We start from the raw sequence: 12155 nt of genomic DNA on the forward strand, positions 1-12155 counted from the left end.
ACCTTCTTGCGGTTGTAAACCGTGACCATGTTTTTTTTCCCCCAACCTTGCCCAGTCTGCACAGGACCCCAGGACATGCAGAGGAAAGAATGTTCCTCTGCAAGGTGAGCCATGAACGCTCTTCTTTTCTCAGTGGACCCTGTACATGCCTTGCACAGTACATGTGCTTTGATCACTGCCAGGTCAAGCTTGTTATAGCACAAGCAACCGGCCACCTGTGTGCTCCTGCTAGCACTGAATAAGCTCACGCCTTCTGGTGTGAGAGAGAAAGAGACAAATATATGTGACATTTTGAAGAAATCATTGTATGACCTGAATAGTACCAATCAGAAAACATCATTGCACTAATGCAATATTATTTGAAAACGAACAGATCGGGTGAAAATTTGTTACATGTAAAAGTTAGCTTTTTTTCACTTTTACTTTCTCAGTCTCGTTCACGTTCTCCCTCCCTTCCTGATCTGACCCTAACTAACTAACTAACTAACAGTGCCAGCATACATTTTCAAGAGACTGCAGCATCACAGCTCCAGGATGCTTGCATTTCAGATGCTCATGCATCTCGGTGGTGCTGCCGTGAAAAGAAAGCTCCGTTTTGCATAATCTGCATTCAACCTTTTTTTTCTTTTTTAGTGAAGTGCTCCCACGCTTTAGAAAGTTTCTGTCTCAATTTCTTTCCATCTCCTTCCCCCTCCTCTCTCCGAGTCGCCATTGCAACCACATTTATTTTCCTCTACATTCTTCTTCTCCTCAGACGTTTTTTCTTCGTTGGTAGGACTGTGTGCAGTCTTGACAAACAATAACAAACGATACTGCCCCAGACGTTCATGTAGTGCATTGTAGTTACAAAAACCAATGTGGTTCTTTGTGACTGGATCATCTATTGAAGGTTCTGTTTATGATGCGTTGACAATAAAAAAAAATCCGCGTTGACGATTTTTTTTAGTCGACGTCGTCGATTATGTCGACTAATAATTGCAACCCTACTTTACAGGGTAAATCCATAACTCTCGGGCCAAGTACCTCATCCCTGTTCCAGTGGCTGCAGCAAGAACAGTTTCCCTGGGGCTGAAACAGTGCTACGGAGGAAGACTAACGTGTAGTTGGCTACATGAAATGCATAGCTGGTCATCTTAAAATGGCTGAATCTCACTGAAATGGTTTGCTTTTTTTATCTTCTTAAAACATCAATAGATACACTGTTTTACAGTATGTGTAATCTCGAGGTGAAGATCAACACTCAATAATATTTTTGGCTTGAAAAATGGACATATTCAATAAGTTTTAAGACTTTTCTTTAAAACAGGAGACTGGTACCCTTCACCTCCATTATAAAATGCAAAAGAGGGCTAATTGTTTTTTTTTAATTTATAAATTGTGCTCCACTTCAGAATGCAGTTTCTTAGGGCAATCTAATATACAATACGATTGTGAAGAAATAAGCTTGACTTGAAAAATATAGAACTTATCCATTAAAGTATGTTGCAATTGCAAATATTTACAATAGATAGATATACAAGAGTATAAGTTAAAAATTTGAGCACCATAACAAAATTAAAAAGTAACATAAAATGTGAGCCTCTTTAGTGATTCCCTTTGACAATCTGGACCACTCACTATCTGTGTTGGTTAACCTAAGTATGTGTGTGTATATATATCTCAACACACGAAAAAAGGTTTGGGGCAGCCACCCGTATATTGTCCCTGGCTCCAAAAAGGGTATGAATAGGCAGAGATGTACATGCGTTGAGTTCCAGACTGAACTGATTTTAGTGGTGAAATGATGGTGGCTTTAAACGCCAAATCCAGAAATGATGTCATATAAGGCCAGCACCGGAAGTGATGTCAGTCTTGGTGACATTGTTGATGTTGAATTAGATAGGTTTTCCCATATTTGGCCTGCAGAGATAACAGAAGTAGCAGAGACAAAAGAAGTAGGTTTAGCGCAGCCTGCCACCCCCTGGTCTGGCGGGTAAATACCTCCACTTGGTCCACTCCGCTTCCTCCTAATTGCATGTGTGTGTGTGTGTGTGTGTGTATATGTATATGTATATATATATATATATATATATATATATATATATATATATGGTCTGGCGGGTAAATACCTCCACTTGGTCCACTCCGCTTCCTCCTAATTGCATGTGTGTGTGTGTGTGTATATGTATATATATATGTGTATATATATATATATATATATATATATATATATATATATAGTACATCCGGAAAGTATTCACTTTTTAAAAGAAACATTTTGCAGGGAAAATATAATTGGCATCATTTCTTTTTTTTCTTTTTTGGGTTGTGTGGTGACTTGTTATCGTGAGATTTATAGGACTTGCCAAGCCCATTCCTAGGTTGGATTTAGGATTATCACACATACAGATAGATACACATAGGGATCCTGTAGGTAAAGTCTCAGATGAAAGCCTAATTGTCTGACACCCTACAATATTCTACTTACAATCCCATCATATTCACACATACAGTGCATCCGGAAAGTATTCACTGCGCATCACTTTTTCCACATTTTGTTATGCTACAGCTTTATTCCAAAATGGATTAAATTCATTTTTTTCCTCAGAATTCTACACACAACACCCCATAATGGCAACGTGAAAAAAGTTTACTTGAGGTTTTTGCAAATTTATTAAAAATAAAAAAATTGAGAAAGCACATGTACATAAGTATTCACAGCCTTTGCCATGAAGCTCAAAATTGAGCTCAGGTGCATCCTGTTTCCCCTGATCATCCTTGAGATGTTTAGCAGCTTAATTGGAGTCCACCTGTGGTAAATTCAGTTGATTGGACATGATTTGGAAAGGCACACACCTGTCCCACATAAGGTCCCACAGTTGACAGTTCATGTCAGAGCACAAACCAAGCATGAAGTCAAAGGAATTGTCTCAAGGCACAAATCTGGGGTAGGTTACAGAAAAATTTCTGCCGCTTTGAAGGTCCCAATGAGCTCAGTGGCCTCCATCATCCGTAAGTGGAAGAAGTTCGAAACCACCAGGACTCTTCCTAGAGCTGGCCGACCATCTAAACTGAGCGATCGGGGAAGAAGGGCCTTAGTCAGAGAGGTGACCAAGAACCCGATGGTCACTCTGTCAGAGCTCCAGAGGTCCTGTGTGGAGAGAGGAGAACCTTCCAGAAGGACAACCATCTCTGCAGGAATCCACCAATCAGGCCTATATGGTAGAGTGGCCAGACGGAAGCCACTGCTTAGTAAAAGGCACATGGCAGCCCACCTGGAGTTTGCCAAAAGGCACCTGAAGGACTCTCAGACCATGAGAAAGAAAATTCTCTGGTCTGATGAGACAAAGATTGAACTCTTTGGTGTGAATGCCGGACGTCACTTTTTGAGGAAACCAGGCACTGCTCATCACCAGGCCAATACCAACCCTACAGTGAAGCATGGTGGTGGCAGCATCATGCAGTGGGGATGTTTTTCAGCGGCAGAGACTAGGAGACTAGTCAGGATAAAGGGAAAGATGACTGTAATTCTAGAGGCATGCAACCATAAAAAAAAAACGCCAGAATCACAGACCACTGTACAGTTTTTATCTGTAAAATGAATGTATTAAACACCTAAAATTCTCTTTAATACAACATTACCATTAGATTGAACTGAATCAATTAAAGACCAGTAATTGGCTAAGCTACTTACACTGGATTAGTAGGCATTTCTTTTAATTAAATGTAAAAGGAGGAGAGAGAGAGGGAGGTTGGTTGGGAGCATGCATTGATACAGTGCGTTGCTACACCCACCACATGACAAATTACCTCAGGATCCCAAATTAAGATCCAAACACAGTTGTGCAACGGGTGACACCTCAGCACCACACTAGTTGAAATGGAGTGGAACAGTGTGAGTTTTTTTTTTGTTAACAGTGGCTGGAATTCCAGTCCTGTCACCAACCCCCAAGTTTCCCCTGCGAGTTGGAGGACCTGCTTGCAGGGCTGGATACAGGTTAACATCATACCCAGGATGGAGCAAATTCAGGTTAAGGTTATAAAAGTGGTCTTTTATTTAGAGATATGTTTGTTAAAATATTGCAAATTGTTTAGTGTTATAATTATTTATTCTTCAAATATAATAGTGTATGAGAAGAAAATAACTAGATGAGATTGTTCAGAACTTTAAGATATTAAATGGATTGTACATTTTTTGGTATTATATACATTATTTTTACAGATATTCTGTGTTTTAAATCAGCATCATTGTGAGTCTATGGAAATACAACTGTTATTCATAAAATATTATGGCACATTGAAACAATTGATATTGGCACCTGAAACACTGCATAATCATAAATATACATGTATTTGTGTGTTTCTTTTAAACTATTTTTAGTCATTAATTGTACCACAGTTTTTACTTCTTTGATATACAGTACTTTTGATTTAGCGTATTTTACAGGTGTTTTTACATTGTACTAATTAGTCATTTCTGATTCTTGAGATGTAATTATAATTATGATTTTTACTTATGCAGTACTTGTTTCTTACTAATATATACTGTATAATCCATCCATTATCCAACCCGCTATATCCTAACACAGGATCTCGGGGGGGGGGGGATGATGTTGGAGCCAATTCCAGCCAACACAGGGCTATACTGTATAATGTGCACAGTAATAATAAACACAGTGCAAACCCTTTTTATTTCTTTTGCAAGTAACTGTCCACTACTGTATCAAAAATTATACAGTATTTGCAGAGCAGAATGTTCAATCTCTTGTAATTGCTGAACTTAATAAATGGGGGAGAGTTATAGTGGAAGTTAGGCTTTGTTTGACTTTTTTACTATAGGTTAACTTCTCAACCATTCACAGTATGTATTCGATAACAGTAATTGTCTGTTTTGTGTTTTCATGTCAAAACTACTATAAGTAGCAGGCTCAGCTTTTGTTCCTGTATGTGCTTTTGAGACATCTTTATAGAAGCTCGCAGTTGAAAACGGGGGGAAAAAACACCTGTTTTCTCTATGTGCTGTTGTCTTTCTCTCTTCTTTTTTGATTTAATTTCCGAAGCATATTGGCGATTCATGTTATACTTTTTATGAAATGAATTATGAACTTTTTTAAACAACAGTGTATGGCAGAACAATACCTTTTGTATTCCTGAATCACCCCAGGCTGACCAACATTTTCATAGAAATAATTTTAGGATTGTGACTACATCTGTCAACAGCTAAACAAGGACATGTGAGTCTGAAGCCTAAAATCTTTTTTTTTTTTTTTTTAATCGCAGACAGTATAGACCTGTCAGTATCACAGAAGAGTGGCCAGCCTTGACACGCAAATTTAAAAAGTGAGCAGTGTGGCAACTATCTATCTGTCTTCTTCATGAGACTGTGACATACTTGCCATTGTGTTAAAACACTAATGTTCTTTATAGCAGTGTGGCGTGTCACATTATTTTCATATCTGTTCTGCTTGGTCATTAGTAGTTTCTGTTATAACAGTTTAGTAGCAATGCTGTGCAAAAAATGCGATGGGACACTGGTGTAAATGTGATCCAGCCAAATTATATACGGGTACAATCAATATAAGTATATTAAATAGGGTCTCTTGACAAAACCAAGCCGTCATCAAGGGCCGTATGTAATGTGTTTTGAATATTGATAACGCAAGTCACATTAAAATGGTACATGGGCCAGATTCAGCCCACAGGCCTTGAGTTTGACACTTCTCGTTTAGAGTGTGCATTTCTAGTTCTATTAACAATATGTTTAGTAGAAGATCTGTTATCATTTCAGTTTATGAAACTCCCCTAACCTACCATCTTTTTTTTTTTTTTTTTAGGATCTAAGAAAATATTTGAAAGCTTGGTTTTTTCTTTTTTTTTTTTTTTTAAACTTGTTTTTGTTTATTTACAGGAGAATGTATGAGCTTTGAAACGGATCCAAATGTCATGCTCACTGCGGAGCATCTAACAGTAAATGAATTCCCAGATGGATATAACGCCACCTTTAAGTGCAGTTCTGGGTACAGACCTACTAATGACCTAGTGACAATAACCTGTGTTGACAGCAAGTGGACTAAACTGAAGTTAATTTGTGAGCGTAAGTACTGTACAAGTAAACAATCATGCTTTATTTTATATAGCACACTTCTATGGCAAACACCACCTCAAAGCACTTACAAGTACTGAGGTATTGGTAGAGTTGTTAATTTGTATATTTGTCATAATTGAAGCACACATAGGGTAAGTGAAATGCTGAAGGTCACACAGTGAGCCTATATTATGTAATTAACCAATACAAAAGCTTTTCACTGCTATTTAAGGTTAACATTAAAGAAGAACAAAAATATAAGGTGAAAAAGTAAAAAAAAAAAAAAAGTCCTTCAAATGTTCCATTTCTTTTATGTCTTTTTAAAGAGGTATGCCTTTACATAACCCACTGTGTGCTCAAATACACTTTTTTAATGGTAAGGTCTCCTAGACCTATCTACCATTATGTTTACAATTCTTATATATAAGAAAAGATTTCTTATTATATACATGAACTTTTTTTTGGCTTCTCAATCAGACAGCACAGAGCACACACAACCCATACTTCATTCATTATCTATCTTGTTAAACATGAACATTTCCTTCTAAAACCAGTGAGCCTAGGAATTGAACAAGGGTCCAAGTTCTATGATGTGACAATTCTTTCTGCTATGTATCTACAGTATGCTTCTACTATTTATTACAATTTAAATTAGCTTTACAGTTTCTGTTGCTGTTTGTACTACTCTGTTTAAAAGGTGTTTAAAAGAGCACTAAGGCTGTTTATATAAGTATCTTCCATGCATTATTCTTTGCATTTTAGCTATCATCTGTAATCCCCCAGAGAATATGATGAATGGAAAATTTGATACTTCTAAAACTGTTCATTTTGGGCAGAAGATTTATGCTGAATGTTCTAAAGGGTGAGTACAGCCAAAAGACAGATTATAAGTAGCCTTTTTCGTGCATTGTGCTCCAAGGCATGAGCAGGTTAATCACCTTGGAAATTTAGAGAAATCACTGGTTTACACTATTCTAGACCAATACCCAGGTCAAATGTGTTCAAAATTGTCAGTCTAAAGTGAAGCTGGAAAATATTCTGTAAATTGTATATTTAAGAATTACAATTAAAAAAAAAAAAAAGGATAGTTTCATAAAGTATAAAGGAGAATTAGAGATGGCTAGAAGAACCTTATTATAATTGTAGGGCTCCACAAAATTCAAAGGAGGATTTAATGCAAAAGCTTAGGTCTAAAGGCAGAATTCTATGAGGCACATAAATAAGAATTAGCCAGGCCACAAAATCAAGAAGCAGACCTCATGACCAATACAGAAAAAAAATGGATCAGACTGAAAAAAGGACAGGGGAACGATAAAAATCAAGTGTCTACTCTTAAGCAGTTCCTCTGTGTTAAAAGATGAGTCCAGTCTGTCATTGATGTGGTACTTGTAACAGTTCATCACGTCCACATCCACAGCCTGAGTAGTGACTGGGCATAGAAGCTGTTTGGTGTGGCAAAAGTATATAACCAGTTCCTTTCTGAGCCCAACCATAAGGAAGACCTTTGTTTTAGCTCCATCCCCAGGTTTGTATTTGTAACGTACTAGGGATATTTGCTCTGCATAGTTTTCTTTGTTTAATCTCTCTGTCACTGCTAAAATCCTTGGTGACTCAGCTGCATGTTTTATGTCCTCTGTTTTTTTTTCTGTCTGCTGCTTCAAGGCACCATTTTTAGTTTAGCTCTATTTGTGATAGAAATACCATATAATTCCATATAGTAAAAACATTCAGAAGAGTATATAATTGATAGTACTGTCAAGGATTAAGAAATCAAGTATTTTAGAGCATGGTGTACTGTGATCAATCACAGAAACCCAATGCATTTGTTTTCTGATTACCACAGATGGTGCCTCTACTGTAATAAGGGGTTTTCAATTAAAACCTAGTTTGTTTTAAAAGTAATTAAATAAGTTTGAATAATATGGTTAGATAGCATTTTCTCAGCTTACAGCACAGCAAATGACAAATAACAAGGTCTGTAAAAAATAATTTGCATATATTTTTATGTAACTGAGAGCTCAGAAAAACTAATAGCCATTGTTCGAATGGGAAAAATCAAATAATTTCTCTTCTTCCATTACAGAGTCATTGGCAGCTGACATAATAAAATTTGCTAGTGAGTACAGTAGGGATATCACAGTACCAGAATGTTTCTATTCAATGCCAATACTAGTGAAAATTGACAATCCTCAATATTTTTGCAAAGCATCTTTTTATTTATTAAAAGTACCTCCATTATTCAAGTGGACAATATTGTGCTTTTTCTGTAACAGAAATATATACACACACACAATTATAATTAAAGGAACACTTTGAAAATGCATCAGATCTCAATCGGGAAAAAAAAATCATGCTGGACTTACTTCCTACAGCGTAAAGTCACAAGTAGTGTGCAGAGCTTCCCAAGTGCATATACAAATTACAGCGATGGCAAAAGTGTATTATTGCTCCAATGTAGGACAGTCGTCATGATCTGAGTTGACCTCTGTTATAGCGCGTCTTTATGTGAAAACAGCAGTGTTAAATGCGAGGGGGGGTGGGATTGTGAATGCGATTGAGAGAATAAAAACAAAGCTAACCTTTACAAGTATCATAAATTACACCAGCTGTTACAGACTGGAATCAAATGTATGTTTTTATTCTAAAATAGTAAGAATACTTGCAGCTCACTTCTCAAAACGGACACATCCGGGATTGAACCCGTGAAGTTTAGATTACCAGTCAAAAGCTGATACCGTTGTGCCACCGAAGCGATCATAGCAAATGCGTGTCAATGTTGCATCCTAATGTGAGTTGTTTTTCTGCAGTTATATTCTTGAATAGAAGCTCACTTGTTCTGTTATATTTGTACCTTTTGTGAAAGTGTTTCTTTGATATTTGGAATTGAGGCTTGACACATTATACACTTCATGTCTACATTTTGTCAATTATTACTAAAACATGAAAAACGTTTCTGTTTTGACAATGTGTTTACATAGATCGTTGTAGACACGGAACACGCATGAAATGCAAGTGTTCCAAATAACGATATAGTATTTATAAAAGGTGTCATTTTGCTTGACTTCTCACTCTATACAACTCTAAGCAACTGACACGCAGATAAACAGACTTGAGCTGAGAAAACTGTGCGGGGTGGGGGATATGATAGCAGGCTGCTTGCTGATTTCTACTTATCCACACATTTGCAGGACAAAATACAGACGGAGAAGTGCGAAGTGATTTAAGGTGGGATGGATCTACGAGTTTTTTCGTAGGCTCCGGTAATTCTATTGTTAAATCTGTTTTTGAAACAACATGGTTTCCAAATCCAGTTTGAAATCAGCTTGTAAAAAGTTACTAAAGAATAATCCTTCGTGAATGAGTCTAATTGATTCAGATTTCAAAGTCACAAACTCCTGGTGCTTTAATTGTCCAAATCTGTTCCCCCTTCTTTTATTTTTTTTTCTTCCCCATTTTTCCCCACTTCAAAGCTTCCTATATGAAATCAGAAATCTTAGTTTTACATTAATCCATTATTAATTAACAAGCAAAATGACTGACACATTTGTATTTATTATGGTATTTTGCCCATATTGCTATAACTGTGTTTCAGATATCACAGTATATGTCGAATTACTAGAGAGACATGTTGTTTCAATGGATCAAAACATTAAATTAGTTTTGTTTTGGCGTTAACAAATGGAGTTGTTCATTTTGCCGCCAGTGTACATACAGTATATTATAAAAAAAGTTAGAACTGTTATGTTTAAGCATTTTGGCCTTTACTTGTTACCAAATTGTCAGCTTTTCCGACATCCCTAGAGTGCAGTGATATAGCCTGATGACGGTATACAGGTGTACAATTTTCACACGCTGTTGTTGTGGACTGTATGATGTAGTTTTATGTTCAAATTTACTATCTAGTGTAAATGTACATTACAATTCTTACTTGAATATCAAGTGAATTGATAAATATAATTAACATTCACGTAGCTGTCAGTGTGTGTGACTGTTGACTTGCTTCATGACCTAAAAATAAAAACTGTCCCTGAATTTAGTAATGCAAGTGGTAATAGTCTAGAATTGAGGAGAGGGGGAAAAAAGATACCAATAAAAATATTCTGTGTACTGTGTTGACCTGAGCTTGATGTTACATGGCTTATGACAATGGACTCCTTTGCTGTTTAGCTGTTAAAGTTGGTGAGACAGTTGAGCTTTCTTCTTTTGAGATGTTTATTTTTCAAAGGTAGAGAAATGCAGTGGCGCCTTCTAAATATCACTTGTTATATGTTCCCCATTTTTCCCTACAGAGCACAAAAGAATGATCTAAAATTGCTCAGCAAGTTGAAAGATTGGTCTTATCCAAGAAACCCGTTGTATTGTGTAGAACAACTTGGTTGATGTGATTAGTAAACTCTATTTTTCTAATTTTCATGGAACAGAATACTAACGGAATTCTGATAACTGATCTCAAATAACAATATAACTGTAACTATATTAGACCAGTCATTAAGGCAGATACAGTTAGGTCCATAAATATTTGGACAGAGACAACTTTTTTCTAATTTTGGCTCTGTACATTACCACAATGAATTTTAAATGAAACAGCTCAGATGCAGTTGAAGTGCAGACTTTCAGCTTTAATTCAGTGGGGTGAACAAAACGATTGCATAAAAATGTGAGGCAACTAAAGCATTTTTTTAACACAATCCCTTCATTTCAGGGGACCTAACTGTATCTAGAATAACAAGAGTCCAATCATTTTATTTATTTTTTATACTACAAAGGCCCTGATTAAACAATTAATTCTGTCTCTATTTTAGGTAGTTTTAGGTTTGAAAATGTGTATAGGTTATATAATTTTAACTTACATTAATAAATTTCATAGCACAAATTATAAAAGGAATGCAGACCTTGGAAAGTAGCTTACCACTCAGTATAAAATCATGCCATGTCTATGAATTTAAAATGACTTCTTTACCTGCAAGGTTCATTAAATAATAGCATCTTTACAGTGGATCATGTTCTAGAATCTCTTATTTGTAATCCATAAAAAAGCATTTTATGTTAAGTTATAGAATGTCATGAAAGCATCTTCTCTATACAAGTCTTAATACCATACACTCATAGTTCGATATTTGGATATAAACATATGATGTTGTTTAAGGTTGCTCAAGACACTGTAATGACAGATTAAAAAAAAAACTAGAGTGATTTTTTGAAACACTGTTTGGATTTTTGTCATTACAAGCAAAATTATAAGACAATATTTATGAAAAAGAAAGCATGTAAAATTCTTGACCATTTTATTTTAACAGAGAGATACAGTACTATGGAATAATGTTTTGGACAAAATAAATATACAAATGAGTAAATATATTGTGAAATGTGATAATAAAGAAATCAAAACACAGTGATATCTGATAGTAAATAATTAAATGTCATGAAATGTATTTTGGTTGCTTATTTCTTTATTTCTTCTTTTATTTATTTCAGTAACACTGCACACCCTATGAAATATGGCTTAAAATATAAACTGACATTTTCCTTACTAAGGCCAGAGAAGGTGGGTTCTAGTGAGTACTTGTCTTAATTGAGAAATTGTTGATAGAGGGGACACTCACAGTTGTAATTTTGCACATGCCTGTGACCCACAGGATTCCCTAGGCAATCAAAGCGCAAGCTCAGAGTTGTGACTGTTTGTGTCCATGGCAGACAAGTCAGCCATAATTACCCTGAATTCATCATCCTGTCACAAGTCTGCATTTGACGTGTGGTTCCTGCCTATAAATGCAGAACTTTATGGTCAAAGGTTTATGAGCCTCCTAACAACGATTCACCATTAAAAACACAGTACTCGCTAGGGCCTCTCAATTTTAACAGGTGACAAGGACAGTTTACATTTCAGAGCGTATTTTATGTTGCGTGCAGTGTCCCTGAATTAAACAAATAAAGAAATAATTAAATAACATAAAGAAGCAACAAAACATTTCATAACATATTTACGGTTATTATTTATGCTTGTCATTGTATTTTTATTTATTGTATTTATATATTTAATTTTGCCCTAAATATTCCTCCATACAGTACAAGTAAGATTAGAGGCAGTGAA

At 35.9% G+C, this 12155-nt stretch overlaps 2 protein-coding genes across 4 annotated transcripts in view; both read left to right on the forward strand.

The window, feature by feature from the left end:
* LOC114647906 (C4b-binding protein alpha chain-like) overlaps window positions 1-12155 on the forward strand; it is a 522597-nt gene that overhangs the window by 207443 nt on the left and 302999 nt on the right. The gene's annotated exons all lie outside the window — the stretch shown is intronic.
* Window positions 1-12155, forward strand: part of LOC114647908 (CUB and sushi domain-containing protein 1-like) — a 65815-nt gene that overhangs the window by 10250 nt on the left and 43410 nt on the right. For all 3 annotated transcript variants that reach the window (XM_028796613.2, XM_028796614.2, XM_051924824.1), the window contains exons 2-3: window positions 5888-6073; window positions 6827-6926. In XM_028796613.2, the coding sequence (XP_028652446.2) occupies window positions 5888-6073; window positions 6827-6926 (286 nt within the window). The remainder of the gene's footprint in view (window positions 1-5887; window positions 6074-6826; window positions 6927-12155) is intronic.

The sequence above is a fragment of the Erpetoichthys calabaricus genome, chromosome 3, assembly GCF_900747795.2.
Source record: "Erpetoichthys calabaricus chromosome 3, fErpCal1.3, whole genome shotgun sequence".
Classification (NCBI taxonomy): Eukaryota; Metazoa; Chordata; class Cladistia; order Polypteriformes; family Polypteridae; genus Erpetoichthys; species Erpetoichthys calabaricus.